The 21,693-nt window shown below is 51.6% G+C and overlaps 1 protein-coding gene across 2 annotated transcripts; it reads left to right on the top strand.

Moving 5' to 3' along the window:
- The first annotated feature begins 8,352 nt into the window (after window positions 1-8,352).
- Window positions 8,353-21,140, top strand: NBL1 (NBL1, DAN family BMP antagonist). Of its 2 annotated transcripts, XM_071798350.1 has the most exons (5): window positions 8,391-8,507; window positions 14,434-14,495; window positions 17,789-17,983; window positions 18,606-18,717; window positions 19,795-21,140. In XM_071798350.1, the coding sequence occupies exons 2-5, from the start codon at window positions 14,473-14,475 to the stop codon at window positions 20,047-20,049; spliced, it is 585 nt and encodes a 194-aa protein (XP_071654451.1). In that variant the 5' UTR covers window positions 8,391-8,507; window positions 14,434-14,472; the 3' UTR covers window positions 20,050-21,140. The 2 variants fall into 2 exon arrangements, with proteins under 2 accessions (XP_065711440.2, XP_071654451.1); XM_065855368.2 differs by lacking the exon at window positions 14,434-14,495 and having other exon boundaries at window positions 8,353-8,507.
- Window positions 21,141-21,693: the final 553 nt, after the last annotated feature.

The following is a 21,693-nucleotide window of genomic DNA, read 5'->3' as shown; positions in this document are numbered from 1 at the left end:
ACTGGCCACAAATCTGCCTCTTAACAGCTTGATTAGAGGTCTGCTGATGCTTTGAGATGAATAAACAAGGCAGGGAAAAGCAAAGACTGCAGGACAAAAAAATATCAAGCTGCTTTTCTATTGTTTATCCAAGTTCTTCATATTTGATCAAGATCCCGTCATTTCTTTGTATTTCAATCACGGCGAGGAGCCTTGGCCAAGATCGAGACCTTGCTGTACGTGATGCTGTACGCACAAATAAAAACCAATCTCTGTCCTGGAGAAACGACAAACTAAACATGGGATGAACAGAGGTAGAAAGGCTCTTAATTCCCATTTTAACGATGGGAGAAGCTGTGGCCAAGGTCAGCGATCAGTCTCAGAGGGAACTGGTTTATTGTCTACGAGGTGCTTGCTTATAGAATTGCCAATAGGTGTAAAGCACTGAGATCCTCAATCTTGAATTTAGTGTAAATCTGAATATGATAAGGAGAGAAAATACAGAAATGTCTTGCAGTTCTTTGAATCTCATGGAACAGGGCACCGCTGTGTTAGCTGTAACATAAGCTGGACACCAGAAGATAGTCACTGCCTTTGTAGATCTGTCTTAAATATGAACTTAGGTAACAGCTCGAGATAGAGGGAGAATAGCAAGGAGACAGTACCATTCCAGTACTGGGAACACAGCAGTGATGATGTAACTCAACACAGGTGATTCTCCAAGGAGAAGGAATTGGTTTTCCGGGGATTTTTATTGGGTTCCCTCTGAGTTTTTGGAGCAACACGAAATCACAGAGGTGTTGTTTGCAAACATGAGCAGCGGGTGCACGAGTGGACTAAAGGAGACTGTAGTTGTGGTAGGGATGTACCACGAGGCCTAGCTCTTACACTTTAGCTAGAATAATCAGTAACCAGTTAGGAAAACCACTTTTTTCAGCCATGTTCCGAACCAGCGAGCCATTGCTGACCTTTCCTTTTGCTCCGAGCTGCCTGGGTTTTGTTGCTTTTCCCCCCGCCGCACACATCCCGGTGGTAAGAAATAAACTTTATCCTCATCTCCCAACCTACCCTCGCCTTTGTAAATGGGACTGGTGCAAATTTTGGCACGCCGGCTCCAGTAGGCAGCTGTCTGCAATGCATACTGTGCCTTAATTGCTCCGAGAGTCCAGCTTATAGCCCACCCACAGTGGAATGCTTAGCTGAGATTGAAACTTAAATGGGAACATAGTTTATGGAAATTCAGCTGTGGATCGCTGTTTCTCTTGTGACTTCTGGCTGTCAGCACTTAGCTACAGAGCGTTCTTAGCTCTTTAGAGCTGGATGTTCCTCGTGGTGGTGGATGCCCACCTCCTGTAGCTTATAAAGATGCTGAGAAAGTTGTTGGTGACTAATAAATCACTCTTCATCTGTAGTCTTTATTAGTACTGCTTGTAATGACTCCAGCTCTGGGTTAGGAGTGTGTGCCGCTTCCTAGAAAAGGTCATGCCCTTACCAGTTCAAATTCAGTTCATAAATCTCCTGTTGTATGAAAGGGTGTGTTTCTTTTTAGAAGTTTTAGAGGGTATTCTTCCTCCCCCTCAGTGCTACACTTGAAGTCGTTAGGAGTGACTAACAGCTTAACCCCAAACCATTACTAATCCCACGAGCTGCGCGTTCCCTGAGGATTTAGGAGCCCAGTTGTGATAGACAGCACCTCAGTTTTCTCCCCTGTAAAGTGGAAATGGTGATACTCTCTCCACTTGGTCATGGCTTTAAAACCTACTTAATTCCTGGTTAAAATTCAGCTCTTTACTGTCAGCGTATATTCTGGGACCCCACAGTTCATTACTCATCTGTGCTGGATTAAATCACACTCCACAATTCACAAAATACTTTGGTTTCTGCTCTTTGAAGATGCTGGAAGAACAAGATAAAGTTGTGCTGTGGGAGTGTTTCAAACAAGGTAGAGAGATGCTGTGGAAGGGGAGTGTTTCTACCCTTTATATCCACCCTTTCATTTCTTACAGTCACTTGTTTCTCTATCACCAAACTCCTGCACAGAACAATAAGAGAGAAAGGGCTGTAGTTACTAATGGAGTAAGGGGAAAAGAGGCTTAGGCTGCAGGTAACTGCTGTGGGTTGTGCAATCTCTCTCTTTAGCAACCTCTTTCTATGTTCAAAGGTTGACTGAGGCCACAGGAGAAGAAAATCATTTCATGTCCTAATGGCTTCATGTCTGATTTGCAAAGCGGTGACACTCTGGTTCTGTGGATGCCGTGTCAGTATAACGCTTTGTGTTATCTGTCATTTTCATTAATAAGCTGAAGTAAATATAAAACTGGTGGCAGGCAACTAATTGCTATTTGTTGGGATGCTATGCAAATGAAAATGCAAGTGGAGCAATATAGTTTTTGATATAATCAAATGTCAAGTTCAACATTGAGGCACAACAAACGCTGATCGTACCTAGAGATTGCAAGGATTTAGGGCTTACGAAAACCCAGAAATCAAAAGGTTTGCTGCCAGCAGGGAAAGCAATAATGAGAAGCAATGGCTGGAGCCTGAAGCCTGACCCATGCAGAAGAGCAGTGAGGCCCTGAATCGTGAGCAGGGAGACTGGGATAAGCTACTAGAGGAATGGGTGGATTTTTCAACTCTTAATGTCTTAAGTGGAAGTTACTGTGCTCCACCTGGGTCAAACCAAATGACCTGTAACACACATGGATTCGTATCAGATGATCTAACTGTTCTCGTTGGCCGTAAATTCTCCTCAACTTCCAAGGCCACGAACGTTGACCGCATTGCTCCTGGTCTCCGTCCCGTGACTTCATCTGGTATGAACTAAATGCAGAAAGTTTTCAGCTCAAGGACCTTGTTTATCAGACACTCCCTGAAGGAGTCCCTGGCGTGGTTCTCAGATGTAAGACAACCTATTTCTCTGCCGATCATTACGGCTTTGTTCTTCCAGCTCCTCCCTTTTGGGCTGTTTTCCTCCGGTTTGTTTGAGGGAACGGCCGATGGTTCGTTCTTCCCCCCACTCCTTTTTCCAGGCACGGGGCCCGGTTTTGGTTTAATTGTCTCTGAAGATTACATGGTTTCATAGCCTAATGTGTGGAGCGTCGGAGTATTTTGTATGTCAATAAATGCATCTTGGAATGATGGATGGAAGCCTGGGGCTGGAACTGCAGGAGTGTTTGTGGGCTGGGACTAAATGGGAAAGTCCGCGTGGTCCTGCTATCTGCACCACATCAGACACAAGAGCAAATTTACTGGGTTCTTTAAAGGCCTGAGAAATAACTCCCTTAAATCTTTGGGGAGCATCCTAGTAGGCGACATGCTTATGGGAGGCTCTAGTTTACTATCTGCTAAGTTGTGGATTTTATATCCATATTAGGTATAAATAGAGGTAGGCTGGCGGATCCAGAGAAGGTCATTGTGACTCCTCTGAGCACAGGATGAGCCTGTAATTATTCAGCTGAGACTTCAGCGTTAACTCTTGTCATACATTGGAGCAGCCACTGAGGCAGTCCCTGTTACCCAAATTAAAACCGGAATGATGAACAATTGCTCCAGTGCTAGCATGGATGTCTCAGCACGATCAAGCAAGCAGTGATAAGCTAAGACGCTCTCATTTGGTTCTTCATCAGATTCAGTAGCTTTATCTGCTTCACAAACTCAAAAATCACAATCCTGCTTCAGGGTAGGAGGAGAGGGAGGTAACAAAAGCAGATTTCTCAAGGTCCCACATTTCTATGATTTAGGAACCACACCTTGTAAAATATGAAAATCATGTTATCACCTGCATTTGTATTCTGTAAGGTGAGGGGAACAGGAGCAGAGGAGTTTGATCTTTTAGTGAATACATACATGCATACATTCTCTTTTCTTTGTTACTCTCATTTTAAAAAGCGCCGACGCTCTCTTGCAGTAGCAGGACTTAAGCAACCGGCGCTTGGAGGCTTCTGATTTTGGCCGCTTTTTTAGAAAGCCAGAGAATTTGTGCGTGAGCCTCTTCCTATGCAACAGCAGCGCAATTTTGGCCCGGGCTGAGTCACCCCGGTTCAGGCGGGTGCCGGTTTCCTTTTGGTAATGTGCAAAATGTTCCCTGCACACATGTGAACATTCTGTTTGTGCTGCCGGTCGACAGTTTGTAGGCGCTTCGGTGCCAGAACTGTCTCTAAACACATACAAGCACCTATTGTGATGAAGCCCTGAGCTTGGCTGGGGGCTTCAAGCAGCGCTGCAAGAAAAATAATTAATATAATAAGAGGATCTGAGGCATTGCAGTGGGGGGAAGACGTGCAGCAGCAAATAAGATGGTTATCAGAGGGGATTTAGCCGGTTGTGATGGAGTCAGAGGAAGCTGGTATTTTTGAAGTAGAAAGGAACAAACTCTTTGAACTCTTAGAGAAGAGGGCACCTGCAAATGAAGCCAGACAGCTTCTTCCCAGCCCTCCCGGATAGAAACTGCCCCTGCAGCCACAAACTGAATAGGAGGAGGATTTTGCATGACCTGAGTCGCTGGGGAAGCGAGGGAGGGAGGGACGAAGGGGCCTGGAGTGCCTGGGAGCGGGAACGATTGGGCAAGGTGGAAAATAAAGCGCTTAAACACACTTGGACTTGCTCAGAGATGGGAGGGGTACATTTTTTTTTACCGCTGCCCCAGGGCCCCAAAATGCATTGGCACGGCACTACAGAGAAACCACTAATCCCAGTCACCGAGGGGAGGGAACGGGACTTTCTCGTTTGGACCCCTGTCGAAGGCAAGACTGATGGGATTAGAGGAAACAGCTGGCTCGAGTCTTACCCTGCGGGAGCTCGCATTCTCGGGACTCGAAAAGAGAGGAGCGCCCCGCTGCCGAGTCGCATTCCAGGTCATTTGCTGAGCCCAGATGTTTTCTAATGAGCTCTATGATAAATCCTTTCCCTTTACTACCAAGCACGGTCCCTGCCAGCCAGGTCTGTCCCTAGATCTCGCCTTCCACGCGTGGCCAGGCAAGTCAGGCTTTGCAGTCCAAGCCAGCTAGCCAAATTACCGCTAGGACGCGTGCCTTTCTGCTTTACCTATGCAAAGGGATCCAGAACCTGTTATCCTAAAGCCATGGCCTGATGGAGGTTGCTGGTTCAAATTCCTCCCGTGGCTGAACCCTCCCCTCCAGCCTCTTCTTACCTCTGGTTATGTTATTAAGCTGTATTAAGGGTGCTTTGGGTGAATCTTGTTATAAAAAGTGGGAATGGTGTTTGTAAGGATTGCTCCATTGATGGACCTGTCACCACTGTCCCCTCCCGTCATCTACCCGAGCTGATGATGGGCAATGACCCCACAGCTTTTTTTAGCAGTAAAATCTTTGCTTCTGTCTCCTGACACGAGCCCTGCTTGTGTCCTCGTGTGTGTGTGCCCATAGCTGTTCTCTTGGAAATGTCTTAGAGTTTATTTAGGAACCAAGAAGTAGGAGTTCAGCTCCAGCAGGTGATGGTCTGGTGAGAGAAGGCAGCTGATAACCCAATCTTTATTCCAGGGAACTACAATACAATTTGGTACCCTTGTGCAAACGAGACGTGGAACGAATTGACTGATGTGAGTCCATGGCAGACCCAGGTGTCAGTCTCCAAGTCCCTTGTGGGTCATGCCAGGGGGTTTAGCCCTTGATAGCACTTCTCTGGACCTTCTGCAGTGTGTCATGGGGCTGGAGAACAAAACACACGTTGCTGGGGGAGAGACAGAGCGTTGCGGGGATGGGTGAAGGGCAATTCCCCCTCGTTGCTCCCTACACTTCATGGACACACAGCCCTCGCTCGCTCTTTTCCCAGCTGCCTTTCCCCGTGTGTGTTTCCCAGCACCCAGCTATGGGCAGGGAGCCTTGGAATCTGCATGAAGACCCAAAGAAAAAGAATAGTTTTATTTTTAACTTACAAATCCACCCTTTTAATTCTCACGCCCACAGTTCCTAGTCCTGTCCTGACAAGCGGGGAGCCCCTGGCACTGCGGGTGTTTGTCAGCAGACCCAAAACAGCAACAGCGGGCGAAGGAGGGAAGATCCTAGAGACCAAAGAGCAGGTTTGTGCTGTGTCTCAGTGCACAAACCCCTTGGTGATCGAGCACTAAGAGAAGGGGCTCAGGAGGAAGATACAGGGAAATGTAGGGACAGTTTGGGCAAGACTCTGCACCTGTGTTTTCATATCATGTCTATCTGCGGTGGAAAACAAGAGGCTGATGACATGGGCTGTCGTCAAGGGGTAAGAGTTGTGTCGTACTAACCCACGTGTGACACCGCTCGGCATGAAAACAACAGCGTGGTTTGGCACGGATGTTTTAGGGGCAGGCGGCAAGGTCCCCAGAGCCTGCGGGGAGCAGGAGCTGCTAAACAAGTGGAGAAAAAATGCTGCTGTAGCCAGCGACCCTGGCTGGGGGCTATTAGGGAATAGGCTGCCTTGGTTTCTTGAATTATTTGGAATATTGCTTCTTATAGCCAGTGAGGACGGCTCCTTTCCTGCCGGTGTTGCGTCCCTGCTCTCCCTCCATCTGCTCCCAGCTGCCTGTAGCCCATTCTGGAGCCGGTGTCTGTCCAAATGACATCTGCAGAAATCAGGTCTTCACTCCTTGTTCTGGCTGCGATACCGCGTTGCCCCAGAGGAAGGAGAAAAGTGTTGGCCCAAGGCTTTGACAAACCTCTCGGCAGCTTCTTTCATCCTCCGGCCAGCCTGCTCTGTCACACGGCACCTCTGCCTCTTTCTTCTGACACCAGAAAACCCGAGCTCTGCTCCTCGTGTATCCCCACCCCCAGATTTACAAATTGCCGAGTTTCCCTTTTCTGTTCTTTGGCTATTTACAGAACTGGAACACGAATGAATAGTAGGAAGCGCTGAATGAACTACACGCTGGCTCACATCTCTGCATGAAGCCTGGCGCTTCACCCCAGTGCTGAGGATCCCGCAAAAACCATTAAAATACTGAACGTGGACGTGATACACTTGAGTGTATTTCACTTGAATGCCCATGGTCTGTTGCTTCATAGCTGCTGGTGTCTACATCTTATTTCTTATTTATCCGTAGACCTGAGAACTTGCTTCCAAGCCTCTACATCTCGTCTTTCACTTATATTATTCAGAATAAAATAGCCTCCCAAGCAGGAGCTCTCTGCTGGTCATGCTGGCCATGAGGAGCAGGCAGAGATTAGCCAAAAGCCCAGCAGTGGGTGAAAATGGTGGGAGACTGGAATTTGGGCTCGCCATGGGGTACGCAGCCATGGTAAAAGGCTGCCCCTGTGTCTCTTGTTGGAACGGAGCTTCCTGCTCCTCTGATCTCTATGCAAATCTTCACCCAAACAGGAGCCAGCAGAACCCATCCAAGCCTCGCAGGTATCTTTGGATTTGGGTAGCGCCGTGCCGGTGTTTAATGTGGAGGCCTCTATTAGATTAATCGCACCTTTACAGAAACAAAGCCCTTCCGGTCTCCAACAATTATCGTTGACTGAAAAGATATTTATGAATGGGGTTTCACTGGCATTGGGTTTTGCTGTTGGATTTTTAATGGGAAAGGGAAAGAGAAAAGAAAGAAAGAGAAAAGAAAGAGAAGAAAAGGAGGATGGGAAAAGAAAGGAAAAAAGCAAAAAGGAGCTAAAGCCATCCTCTCTGGTGTTGGAGAACTTTCCCAAAGCCCTCACTGTGGCTGGGACTCTACCCCAAGCCTTCTCTATCAAGTGTTATATTTAAATAGGAACTGTTTGCGTTCGGGGAGCCAAATCCAGACTTTGTTTATGTCCCTGCAGAAGCAAACGCTGGGAAATCACCTTCGCACACAGCTTTGCTTTTGTAGCCAACTCGTTTTTAGGGCCGTGTGTTCCCACCGGGTCCTTTTTTGCACTTGGCGGGGGTTTCATCGGTCAGTGCCGGAGCTCCGGGTGCCCATCCCGGGGGGCTGCCCCACCGAGCCGTGGGTGTCGGGGGCTCCCCGAATCAGGGGAGCAACAGAGGAGCTGCTCGGGGCTCTGTGAACCAGGGGAGTGGACAGAGGGGCTGCTCGGAGCTCTGTGAACCGGGGGAGCGGACAGAGGGGCTGCTCGGAGCTCTGTGAACCGGGGGAGCGGCCGGAGGGGCTGCTCGGAGCAATGTGAACCCGGGGAGCGGCCGGAGGGGCTGCTCGGAGCTCCGTGAACCGGGGGAGCGGCTGCTCATAGCTCCGTGAACCGGGAGAGCGGCCGGAGGGGCCGCTCGGAACTCCGCGAACCGGCAGATCCCCGGCGGGGCGGGCAAGCGCTGCCCCCGCCGCTCCCCTCCCTCCCTCCTCCCGTTCTCTCCTCCCTTCCCTCCCTTCTTTCCCCTCCTCTCTTCCCCCCCCCAGTCCCGGTTGTGCAATCGCGAGCGGCGGGGCCGGCGGCACGCCCGGAGCCCGGCACCGGGGGGAGGGAGGCGGCAGGTCCCGCCCGCCCCGCTCCGCTCCGCGGGCCGCGGTGCCGAGGATGCGGCAGCCACCGCCGGGCACCGCGGGGCTGTAGGCGCCCGCCCGCGGCCCCGGACCCCCATGGGATGTCCCCGCCGTCTCCTGGGTGGTGAGTACCCCTTGGCTTTGTGTCTCCCCCCCGCGTTTTCCCCCGCCCCTGCTGCTTTTCTCCGCACCAGATTTTCCGCCTCTTTCCCCCCCACACCCCTTTCTCCCATTCTTTCCCCCCCTCTCGTGTGATTGATGGTCGGGAGGATGAGAATATTGCCACGGGCAGAAATTAGTTGCAGATGAGGCGGACTTTATGGGGGGGGGTCTGCTGTGCAATCGTTAAACTATTTCCACCGCCGCTTTAGCTCGAATAAAATAAAAGAATAGGATATGGGGAGCCGCGCTGTATCAGTGCACATCTGTGGGACAGAGTCCGTCCCTTCTCTTTTGAGTTTCAAACAAAAGTGCAGAGGAAACAACAGGAACGTTCGGTATATCCATTAACCGTGACACCAAAGGACGGGTAGCGTATCATAAAGGAAAGAAATGTTCATGGTGGCAAGGCAGTAAACTTGTTACTTGAAAAGTTTGTGCCGGGGATGAATTTACATCCTTATACCCTGCAAATAGTTTTTCTCCTTACTGGAATATTACAAAGACTTATAGCCAATATAGCACTACCTGTTTCTTGGGTCGTAACATAGTATTTCAGTTTGTCTAAGTATCTGCAGCAATTCTTGTCTGTTATATACAATAATCTCTGCGTTTTCTGCACAGTGGGGGTTTCTTTTTTTGATTCTCTGAGAGATATTCCAGGGACAGAACATGCTTTAGCTCCTTTTCAGGCTGCATTAAAGTTGATCCAGACAATCCCTTATTGCCTACTAATATTCCTCTTACGAGGGCACTCTTACAACAAATTTATGCTCCGCTCCACAGTCTAACTTTTATGTATAGGATCAACCCCAACAGATTTAAAATTCAGCCTGTGCAAAGTGTTTGTGGAGTCAGAGCACCACAGCTTTGCCATGCGGGTTTTTTGGGGGAAAACCTACACCCTGCTGAAAGTGGGAAAGATCCTAGCGATATGGTTAGACCCAGGTTTCCCCTTGTATTTTTTAACCTAAAAACTTAATGTCCTCTTTGGAATATCCAACCATCCAAAAATCAGCTCTATACAAGGGGCACTTTAGCTTTCCGAAGGCAGTCTCCCATCTCGAAAAAGGCAGCTCGCCTCAAATTTGCAAACCGCAGGATGGGAAATGGAATTTGCCTTCGGTATAAAAATCCCAAGTGTTTGCAAACAGCCCTGAGAAGAATCCGGGCTCTTGGCTTGACCTCTCTGCGCTAAATTCCAGCTTGGGGAGCTTGCGGTCTTGCAAAAAGGGCGAATGAGCGAAGCGCTCGGTCACCTTTCTGGAGCAAGGAAAAGTCAGGCTGGAGTTCGTTTTGGGTGCCCAGGAGGTGCAGGATTGGGCCATGAGCCAACCTGCTTTTAAAGTAGCCTTGAAGACCTGCCCGCGTTGGAGTAACTTTGCTGGCGGCGCGCGTTGGCATCGCCAAGGTCGCGTTAAGCTGGTGTAGTCGTGGGAAACCCGCCCCAGAAGCCGAGTGAACTCCTGGGCAGTTATTTTTCCCCAAGCTCTGTGCCGTTCCCATTAAAGCGTTAGCAACACCTTCTCCAGCTCCTGTATCGTCGCTTCAGCCACCGCAGGGCCTTGCTTCTGCTTTTTTTCTTTTAAAATCTGCTGGAAAAAAACCCTTCTCTGTAGTGGCCCAGGCTTGGAGATCCCCCGGATAAAGCAAGGACCAGCATGCTGGCGGGTCCAGCATGGCTTAGGGCAAAGAAACTTCACAGCCGCTCAAATCAGGCTCTTAAAAACGTGAGCGGCTGATAAAATTGTCCTTTTGGGGGAGGACCGGGGTGGGAATGAGGGGTGGTCTGTCCTGCGCGCCTCCCGTTAGCGCTGGCAGGAGCTGTGCTTGCTGGTCCCAGACCTTTGTTTCTCTCTGTTAAGGGGGGAGCAACACAGGGCGGTGAGGGGCATGGCTTTCCTGGGGGTAAATTCCCACTGATGATGGGAACGGAGCAACCGGAGAACTCTTTTCTACCAGTTGTGGCGCTGGGCTGGTCCAATAACACCGTCCTTTGGAGCTGAGCTTTGGAAATGGTGGCAGGATCAGGCCCTGGCTTTGGGTGCTGTTTCAGATCTGGCTTAAACCTCCTTGTCTGTTACAGAGCTCGGACTACATGTCCAGAGAGGGGGAAAGACCCTCATTCTGTTCACAGTTTGATTTCATTGTGGGTGCTGGGCCCAGTCCTGCAGCTTTAGGAGAAACTGTCTCAATGTCAAGTGTGGGGGCAGCCCCGGCACCTCTGGTACCGGTTGAAAATACCAACTGGGCTGTGAGCTGGTACATTACCCCCAAAAGCCTCCGACCCTGCAGTGCCGCCTGTTTTTGTGCTTCGGTATTAGAGATATCGCAGTCGGTGCTGTGGATAAATAACACAACGTTGGGTTTTATGTTGTCAAAAATGTGAAGACCAGTGCAGTATAAAGCAGAGATAAAAATAGGGCAAAATGCAACTTGAGGTGACTGAATTTCTGCTGTTGTGACCAGGATGTGGCCCAAACGGGTGTAAAAGGAGAGGAAAACGCTAGGAAGGATCCTGAACCGTCACTGAGGGATCCACAGCTTCAGCTGCAAACCCCTTTTTCCTTCCTTCTTTCCACCTCTCGCTCCAGCAGCTGGGAACCTGATCCTGCCAGCGCAGCCCCGCTGTGTGGGGCTTCATTTTCTTCTGCAAGTTTGGTAACGAATGGCCGAGCAAAGCCGAAAACCAGTGCGGCTGGCGTTTGAGACACCTCCCGTCCCCAACTGCGGGATGGCCTTAACACGCGTGTGTGCGAAATTAAAGGAGTATAATCATCCTGGTGGCCACTATGCACTGGAACTGGTTTTATCTGGTTCCAGTTATGCTTGTTTTGAGTTAGACGAGCGGTGCCAGATTCTGATCTCATTTGCACCAGCGGAGTCATTCGGCGGAGCCGGTCCCAGTTTACCTCACTCTTAAGTGAAAGCAGAACTGGGCCTGCTGGGAGAAGCGTCCCCGGGGGAAATCACTGCAAATCAAACGTGGGGAAAAGCGAACGACTCTTGGGACCCTTCCCGGAGGCGGCGCGGATTTTACCGCCTGCTCGTGAAAGCTGTTTTCACCGAAAAAGGAGGGGAGAGGCTGTGAGAGGAAAAGTGGTGCGACTGGGAGCGAGCCAGGTGCTTTGGGGATAGCGATAGTGGTCAAGGCTCTCGATCAGTGATGCTGTGGAGGAGGAAAAGACGCCTTTCCGCGCCGCTTGCAGGGGTCAGAGCCAGCGAGCGAGCGAGCAGCCCAGCTGGAGAGCGGCTCTCGCTGTTATCGCGTGGGATTTATTATCCGGAGGGGTTTTGGCTCCGCGTTTGGCCACCTCTGCTCCTCCTGCGTGGCCAAAGCTCCGCGCTCTGCCCGCTCTGCGGGGGAAACGCCGGCTCCGGGGGAAAGGCAGGAGGGAGCCGAGTCTCGCTCAGGTCCAGACATGCGAGCGAAGCCTCTGGCTGCAACGCTGCGAACAGCTGTGTTTGCAAGTGCCTATTTTTCATATTATCTGCGATGCACACGGGTATGAGCCACCGCTGGGCTCTCTTCTAGCCAAAGCATGTTGCAGACTAGTCCTTCCTTGCACGGGGTCTTTCCCCAGGTGCCCCAGTCCCGTTGCTCCCCCAAACTACTGGAGGTTTATTTTCCAAGTCCCCTTCCTCCCATCGCTTTCTCTTAGGGGCCGCAGAGCCCCACATTTTGAGCAGGTGCTTGAAGAAAAGAGGGAGTGGAGGGTGGGATGGGACCAGGATATATTCCTGGGCTTTAGGTTGATGCGTTTTCCCAGCCGTGATTATTCTTAATGCAGAAGAAATTGAGCAATTGAAATAAATTACCAGAAACTGTTTGCATTACTCTTGCCTCCTGCACAGGCCATTAGTGTGCCCCTTTTCCAGCAGAACTCCTTTAGGACCCCATTCTAAGCCTAGCTTAGTCCATAGGTAGCTTTCCAATGACTTTTGTAGGTAAAGCAGCTTGGATTGTTTTTTCCAGCTGCATGGAATGAGTTTCTCAAGCACTCAGTGCACGGTTGAGAAGCCAGATTGAAACTCCCAACGTGCCGAAGTCTTTTGAAATCCTGGCCAAAGTGGGGAGGGGAGACGGCTTTAAAAACGCTGCTCTGCTTTTCTATGCTTCTGCTTTATTTCTGCGAGTCGCCCGGCCACGCTCGAGTGGAAATTAATACGTTGCGGAAAGGGAAGCTCTGACATCTCCTGCTTTTGAAAGGAGCAGGGACAGCCAGATCCACAGTGAGAAACGACACAGCTTTTGCTCCATTATCAAAAAGAATGGATTCTTGTGCATGTTAAATATCGAACGTCTTCCTATGGTAGTTCCCTTTTTATTTTTTATAGTTTTTTCCCACATTTTGCAGCTCAGCAAAGCGGGGCTGAAGCTCTCGGCTCAAACAAGACTCCTGTGTCCAGTTAAGCGCTCATCTGCCTTGCTATCCTGAAGAATTACCTCTAGACATTTTCAGTGCATATTTATCTTCCCTCTCCGCGGCGATATTGTCCTGACATTGATCAGATTAATTTGGGCTATTGCAGGTGCAACAGTAGAGTCCCCTAAAGAATGCTGCACGTTGTATTTTTTGCAACCAAATTGAAAAATGTAAAGCTTTAGCTAAACACAATTTTTTTTTGAAAAGGGGGGAAGTATTGGATAAGGGCAAGTATTGAATAAAATCGGTTGGTTTGGTATTTTTTCAGTGAGTTTTCAGGTTTTCCCACTTTAAACTTTTCCTACTGCTGGCCTGTGGTATTTTTTTGCTCTGTATAAGCAAATATTTGAGCTGAGATTCCTAGGAGACAACTGCAGAGGTTACTGTATGGACAAGATCCCGTGTCTGAGCAGAGCCATACCCTGGATCTTCCTGGGACAAACACATTTCTTTCCAATTATCACTAAATCAGACACCGTGGCTTTGCTTCTTTATAGGTGCCTAAATAATCGGTTGCATTTTAGCCTTTACCTGTGACAGAGATGGCTCCTGGCCACCTCCCGGCTCAGAAATGATCCTTTTTGGGCATCATCCCCCCCTTGCTCTGCAGGTTGGTGTCCTGGGGTGACTCCCACCCGCACCCCATGTCCCGGCGTGACTCCCGCCTCCCCACATCGTGTGGGGCGAGGGCTCCTGGCAGCCGTCCCTCCCCTCTGCACCACGCCAAAAACCTCCCTGTGTTTTGCCGATTCTCCCCGCACCCATCAGAGCACAGAGCTCCACTACCTCTAGTCTTACAAGCAGGGAAACTGAGGCACGGAGCAGCACACTTGTCTTTGGGGTCTTCTCTTGAGTGCTGTGCAGTGATTTTCTGAGCAAAATGGCACAAATAACTAGTTGACCACAAAGTCAGGGCCTGGTGCTGCTGGGATTCACGTCTAAGGCTGGATTGCGGTTGCTCTTGGCAGCTGGGTGGGAAGGACGTCTGTCTGTCCAGGGAGGACAGACAGGGAGTTGGAGGTCCCAGCTCTGACCCAGACCAGGGGTTGGAAGCTTCACCTGGTCCATCTCTGCCGAGACCTCATGTGTCTCGCACACGGACTGAGATAAGGCAGTTTCCTGGCTTCATACCTCATTTTTCTCAACTAAATCATGGAGCCAACGATATTTCTGTGCTGCATTCACAGGCTTTGAGCAATGTTTGTAAAACTTGGGGGTTTCTTGTCTCTCGGAACCTGGGATGCTGCGTGTGTGGCCATGAGCACAATATACCTGTGTTTGTGGTCTTATGTGTTTGGCAAAATTGCAAGCTCCTGGATAAGAAAAATACCTATAAATGTATTAAACTACTCGTGAAATGTTCTCCATGTCCACCTGCAGGCTTGTCTTGTATTATGGTATAAACTTCCCACTGGAAAAAGAGGGTAAAACTGATTAGATCTTTTTTTTATTTTCCTCCCGAAGTGTTTAGTTTCTAAATGGCTGGGAACAGCTGCGGGCTGGATGGTGGGAATGTGGCCTCCGAGGTAATTCCCGTCATTGTCCTCCAGCCGATGGAACGATGTAGAATTTCCCAGCTGCTTCCAGGCGTTGGCTGCGACTGTCCTGCCTGTGGGACCCAGGAGAGTCCTGTGACTGCTGAGATGGGAGGACGGAGCGTTTCTAGGTGACACAAAACCTCTGAGCGTGATCCCAAAGCCGGGCTCATGGGAGGATCTGCTGCTGGCAGGGCAGGGAGAAGCCTTGAAGGGATCACAAAATCATCGAATCGTGGATAGTTGGGGTTGAAGGGACCTTCCCAGCTCATCCAGTCCATGGGCAGGGACATCTTCACCAGCTCAGGTTGCTCAGAGCCCCGTCCAGCCTGGCCTGGGATGTCTCCAGGGATGGTTCATCCACCACCTCTCTGGCCAACCTGGGCCAGGCTCTCACCACCCTCAGGGCCAACAATTTCCTCCTCCTGTCCAGCCTGACATGTGGTCCAGCTGAGACCCATCAGCCGTGGACATTTTGCCCCTCATCTCCTCGGCCACGGGGACAAGCTGGGAAAGGGCTGCAGCTGCGTGTGCGCTGACAAGTTGTTTGTCTCGGGAGCCCGGGATGTGCCAGGCTCAAGGACTGAGTCATTTAATTTCTCCAACGCCTGCTGAAGGGCCGGCGGAGGAAGCTGCCGTGTTCTTCCCTATGGAGGGAGATGGGGGAGACCCTCCCAGGCTGCTGAACTTTCTGCTTGAAAAGCTTTGACTAGAAGGAAAAAAACCCAACAAAAAAGTGCTTTTGGTGCAGAGAAGAGAAAGAAGCCCCTGTGTGCGGGGAAGCGCTTGCACCCCTGTGTGCGGGGTCAGCGCCGGGGAGCACACACTTGTTCTTGAGGGGCTGCAACGTGTAATTTAGCTTGTCACGGAGGAATGTGCTCAATGCCTTTATTTAATCAGGAGTTTGCAAACCTGCTCGGGTGCCTTGTCTTCCGTTTTCCCCTTCCCAGCTGGGGAGAGGGGGGAAGGAACACAGTGCTTTTGTCAGATGAATGGTTTTAGTGGCAGCTCCATTCGCATGACTGGTTTGAACTATGGCAGCGAACACGCCGCGGGTGCGAACAGGTTCTTTCCAGCCCCAGCTCCCTCCCAAACCCGGCTGCGTCAGATATTTTCCTCAGCGCTGGCATAATCATAGATTAGAATCATAAAATAGAATCATAAACCTTTGTCCTTAGTAGAAATGTGGCCCTGTGGGTTGCAGGGCATTCTTGGGAGAAGGAAAACACCATGTGGACGTGGCTTAAAATCTGTGCTTAGCACCCTTTGGGAACTGGGGAAAGTTGTGATTTCTCCAGCTCTGTCGAGGTACCCGATTCCCACCGACTGCTCTGCAAACTGGACCAGTATCTGTGTTACTGGGGGCCCCGGTTACAAAGACATCCCTGCTCAGGGAAGGAGAAGGCATAAGCATCTGTTTAAGTGCTTTTCTGAACCCGGGCCAGGGCTTGTGCTGTAGCAGAGCACGACCTCACTCGTCTTCCTCTCGGTATCGGAGCGGGACGGGAGCCCAGATGCCTCTGGTGATGCATCTGCTGCAGAAACACCTCTGTTGAACACCTCCCTCCAGGAAAAGAAGAGAAGAAGGTTCTGGGAATGTGAGTGCAATCTGAAATTTCTGCCTCTTTGCCGCTGGGTAGAGATGCACAGAAACCTGGGAAAAGAGAAAAAAACCAGCCGCCACCTTTCTTTGGAAAGAAGGAAATTGCTCCCTAATCAGGCGTGTGGAAGTGAACTTGTGTGCTGACTCCAGAGGAATTTCGGCTGTTCCCCAGGGGGTTGCGATTGCTCTTTGGGTCACATCCCAGCTCTGATCTCGGACTTGCCTTTGGGAGCAGGATTCCTGCGCACGGAGCCGCTGGCATTTGAGGAATGAGTGATGCTCGTTTCAGCAAACCAAGCAAACCGAGTGTGTGCAGCTTCGCCATGGAGCAGAAATTGCAGAATTCCCTCATTGAAACAGAAAAAATATCAGGGAGCAGACGTAAGGCTTAAGAGTTGTCTTCAGGACAAATGTATTTACCCACCCCGCTCTCATGAATGGCAGTGCAAGTTCAGGGGCTAAAACCATCTGGTTATTTCAAAGCAAGGCTTGCAAACCTGTCTGTGTGTGGGGATTTTCACCCGTGGGGTTCCCGTGGTGGTGAATTTTGTGCAGATAGATGGGGGAACGCCCGGCTGGGAGCCCCAGCGCGGCGCTGACACCAGCGTCTGATAAACATGACATTTTCCTCTCCTTCCCCGGCAAGCGTTGGAGGGCTGGGCCATGGGAAACAACAGGAGTCTTTCCAGTGTGGGCTTTGGATCTTCGTCTGGATAAATAAATAGAAGGAAATAACTAATAACATGGTTCTAACAAATATTTTAGCAAGTATAAATGTCTGCCTTTCGCTGTGACTCCATCCAAACCCCACAAAGGAAAAAATTTCCCTGTTTCTATGATGCTTTTCCATCTGCCTTTCCCCAGTGATTGGGAGTGTTAACACAGGCACCTTGGCTTGAGAATACAGCGAGGCAGCACGGAAAACATGCGTGGGATCTCTCGGAGGGGTTCGTAACCTCCTCGGCCGACCACCTCTGCGAGCAGCGTTTTGATTTGGGATTCAAAGGACCCCCCCTTGTCTGCAGGCTTGAGTTCCCATCCTCACAGTAACCGCTTGCTGGATTGGAGGGACTCCATTCAAAAAAATCAATGCAGTATTGGTTATTTCTGTGGGTTTCTAGCCTCTGGATTGAGGGTTTCCACATCTCGCTGCTTGCTGCTGCCTTCCAGCGACACCTGCTGCGCGCTGCCAGGAGCAGAGCGAGGTTCCTGCCCCGGAAAGCTGTTCCTGCCCGGGAATGCAGTCTTTTTGCTATGGGAAGGTGTTCGGCAAGGCCAGATCTGGCTTCTAATGTGGGAGAAAAGCGTGCTTCTTCCTCAAATAAAATCATTTCCGCAGTCTGCCACTTCTCTGACCTCGGAGAAGTGGTAATGATGCTTTTGTTTTGCAAACTTCTCCCAGGTGGGAAATGATGAAAAGCCTCCCATTGCTGCTGGCAGAGTTTGGGAGAAGTCATGCGGGTGTTTGCCCACTGGTTTTTGAACAGCGAAGGGGCAGAGCAGCATGTCCCGCTCCCCGTGCAAAGTTTCAGAGCCTCCCTGGCCACGGAGGGAGATCGGAGCCCCAGCACATGGGGAGGACAGACCTGTCTGTGTTGCAGCTGAGAGCTGCCATGGGGCTGGAGAAAGGGGTTGGTTCGCCTGTTTTCTTTCCTGCTAACGCTTTGGTCTCTGTCTCCAGTTGTAGGATTTTGGCTGAGCTGGCCATGATGCTACGGTTGGTGGTCAGCGCCCTCTTCCCAGCGCTGCTCCTGGCTGCGCCGCCCCCCATAAACAAACTCGCCCTGTTCCCGGACAAGAGCGCTTGGTGCGAGGCGAAGAACATCACCCAGATCGTGGGGCACAGCGGCTGCGAGTCCAAGTCCATCCAGAACAGGTACAGACCCACCCTCGGGGCAGAGCTGGATGCAGTTGATTTCTGTTTGCTGATGGCACTGGGGTGGCTTTGGGGACTGTCACTCGCACAAGAAGCCGGGCACAATGTCCTGCCCTTGCCCAGCTGCTGTCTACCTGTGCTAGTGAGAGGAGATGGGAGCACAAGTGTGATGGGAGCGGCTGAGGGACCTGGGGGGTTCAGCTGGAGAACAGGAGCTGAGGGGAGACCTTCTGATCTCTGAACTGCCTGAAAGGAGCTTGGAGCCAGGGGGGTCGGGCTCTGCTCCCCAGGAACAAGCGCCAGGAGCAGAGGAAACGGCCTCAAGTTGCGCCAGGGGAGGTTGAGGTTGGATCTGGGACCAGTTTCTTCCCCAAAGGGCTGTGGGGCATTGGAACAGGCTGCCCAGGGCAGTGCTGGAGTCACCATCCCTGGAGGGCTGGACAGACAGACATGAGGTTCTCAGGACACGGGGCAGTGCCAGGGCTGGGGAATGGTTTGACTCAATGGTCTTGAGGGGCTTTTCCAACCAAAATGATTCTGCGATTGTAAGGTCTAATCTTCTGCAGTTGTTGGGAAGAACAGGCACCTCCCCTGAGCCCCCATCCCCCTGTTGTCTCCGCAGGGCCTGCCTGGGGCAGTGTTTCAGCTACAGCGTCCCCAACACCTTCCCTCAGTCCACAGAGTCCCTGGTTCACTGTGACTCCTGCATGCCGGCCCAGTCCATGTGGGAAATCGTGAGTATCCCTGACCGCTCCGCCATCCTCTCTGCACCAGCAGTGGCCTCGCTCAGGGGCTCTCAGCTCTGCCACCACTTTAGGGCAAGTTCTTCTCCTTCCCTGAGGTCTCCCCACTCGTATTTTCCCTCCAGGGTGTCTCTCAGGTGTCTCTACCTTGAGCTGTCTGGGTGGAAGGTGCTGCTGGAACAATGTAACTGCTGTGATGAACCATGGCTTGTCACTGTGTTTGCAGAAGTGTCCCCCAGCAGTCCCTGCATTGTTCATCCCTGTGCTCATCCCTCCTGCCTCTTCTCTTCACCGCTCCCTTTGTCACCTCCTCTCACTTGGGAGCTCTTGCCTTCGATGTCCAGAAGTGCGTCCCACAGCCCATCTGCCGGTCACTGTCACAGTTTCCTGCCACTGGTGCTCCTGGCAGAGCCACAAACCCTGTCTCTGGGTCACACCTGGGCATCTGGAGAGCTGACTCCACTCTCTGCTTGGCTTCAAGCTCCAGCATTTGGGCAGATGGTTCAGTCCATATGATCTGAGATGCTCAGCAATGTGTCCTGTGGGCAGCCTTTCCAGTTATCCCTGATAGTAGTGCCTGGGAGCGGTGTCCCACATTTTCCTTGGGTCTCTGTAGCTTGTGGTCTTGTGAGATGTTCGCAGAGAACTCTCGCCTTGCAGACTGACTGTGACTGTTCATATGGATCGAGAACCATTGCATCTGCCTTAAAATACCCCAAATCTGCAGGACATGGAAGATCTGCTGGTGGGGTTCAGGTTGGACATTAGGAAAAGGTTCTTCACCAAAAAGGTGCTGGACACTGAACAGGCTCCCCAGGAACGTGTCACGGCCTCAAGCCTGACAGTGTTCAAGAAGAGATTGGACAATGTCCTTAGACACACGGTGTGACCTGTGGGGTTGTCCTGTGCAGGGACAGGAGTTGGACTCCATGATCCTTGTGGGTCCCTTCCAGCTCAAGACGTTCTATGATTCTAGGACACAGGGCAGGTCAGACCACTCGCAGCAGGATGGCCATTGAGGTGTCGGACCTTCACACTCACTCGTTGTGTCCTCGTCCCTCTACCCAGGTGACACTGGACTGTCCAGGCAACGACGAGATCCCCAGGGTGGACAAGCTGGTGGAGAAGATACTTCACTGTAGCTGCCAGGCTTGCGGGAAGGAGCCGAGCCACGAGGGAGCCCTGTTCAACGTCTACCTGAATGCCGAGGAGAACATGCCCGCTGAAGGTCCCAGCCCCCACCACTATGGCCACCACCAACAGGAGGTGGAAGAACCTCCTGTCTCCAGCCACCACCACCACGAGGAGGAGGGCGAGGAGTGACCTGGCCCTTAGGGACTGTCCTTGCGGGCAGGGGGTGTGTGCGAGGGAGAGGGCCGGGGTTTGGGGAGGGAGGGGGGTGGTGGAGTTTTTCCTATCTAGTAGCTACCCTCACGCTTTTGCTCTCCATGACACCCCGGGGCTGGAGGAATGTTCTGAGGTACAAGCAGGGCTGAGGGGGTGAAGGTGGGACTGGAGCTGTGGGGTAAGAGAGGAGGGTTTGGGCTTTTCTGATGCAAAACTACTTGGACATAATAGTAATAATATATTGAGAGGAGCGGGAACCCAGACGAAGGTTTGGCTGAGAGCAAAGCTTGGCTTAACTGGGCTCCCCAGGGGCTGTGTGGTGGCTCCTGAAGGCTGTGGAGCCTTTACTGGGTTCTTCTGGGTTTTTCCCTTGTAAACAGCTCATAGCTGGGCTGGAGGAACAAGGGATCAGCTGTCCACAGCCCCTCAGGAGATGCACATCTCTCCTGGGGTATGCAGGACCAGCATCATCCCTTCTTCCTCCAAGAACACAGGGGCTTAGCATGGACTCACGGTTCCTCCTGGACCTTAATTCGTCCCCAACTCCCTCTTGTTTAGTTCTTGGGGAGCGTTTTGCCCCAGGATGTGCCTCTGGGGCTGCGTGTGTGAGGTTGCTGGGATCTGCGGTGGCAAGGGCCCAAGGAAACTTACTGGTCCTCAGGGCCACCACGCAGGGGATGAGGGGGCCGGGTCGTGCCGTGGGCGCTGGGATTTCGTGTTTTGTGGCCCTCAGGGGAAGGCTGAGAGCAAGAGTTGTGCTGGGGGTGGGAGCCAGCCCCTCGCCCCACTCTCCCTGCTGCACTTTAACGGTGGTGGAGGGAGAAGGGGAACGAGTGCCGGGATGCCGGTGTCCCCACGCAGGGGACAGCTCATGCAGGGTGGGGGGACGGCCCCAGGACCCTCCTGCTACCCCTTTCTCTCTGTTGTATAAAGCTGATTTCTTTGGCGCTGTCCTGACAAGAGCTTCTGGAGCTTGTAATCGATGCCTCCCCCTCCTTTTTACAAGGTGGTTGTTTTGTTTTGTTTTGTTTTGTTTTTTTTCTTAAATAAATTAGTTCTGACTTCCATTTCTCAGTGCTCTGATGCCTCCTCAAAGTGCTGACGGGGGAGAGGCCGTTTACAGCAGCCAGGACAGCAGCGCAGGAGGGTGCGGGGTATGCGAGGGCGGTTTAGCTTTCGGCTGCCTTCAGTTTGGGAGGAGGTAGAGCTGCTAAAAGGCAAACAGACCCCAAATCCGCAGCATCTGGGCTGCATGTGGACGCAGGGACATGTCGGCTGTCACCCAGGTGTGGCTGCGCTCAGGGTTTAAGGACTGTTGGGTCCCACTCGTGTGGGAAGCGCGTGGGGTCACTGCGGGATCGTGCAACCTTTTATCGGCTCTGTTGCCACTAGGGGACACTCTTGGTCCAGCGTGCTTGGTGGCATCCAGATGTTCATGGCCTCCAGGAGCGCCTCTGGAGCGGAGTAAGGTGGACTTGGACATGGACGTGGACGTGGACGTCCCTTCGTGGGTGAGGAGGGGACACCAGCGCCTTGGCTGAAGACCACTGGGCTCTTCCAAGGGTGTTTGCATTGTGCATTCCCCAAGCAGGGGAAACCTTGGATTCCACTGGTGCCAGG

This window comes from Patagioenas fasciata, chromosome 23 (assembly GCF_037038585.1).
Source record: "Patagioenas fasciata isolate bPatFas1 chromosome 23, bPatFas1.hap1, whole genome shotgun sequence".
NCBI classification, from domain to species: Eukaryota; Metazoa; Chordata; class Aves; order Columbiformes; family Columbidae; genus Patagioenas; species Patagioenas fasciata.
This window is presented reverse-complemented; position numbering and strand designations above follow the sequence as displayed.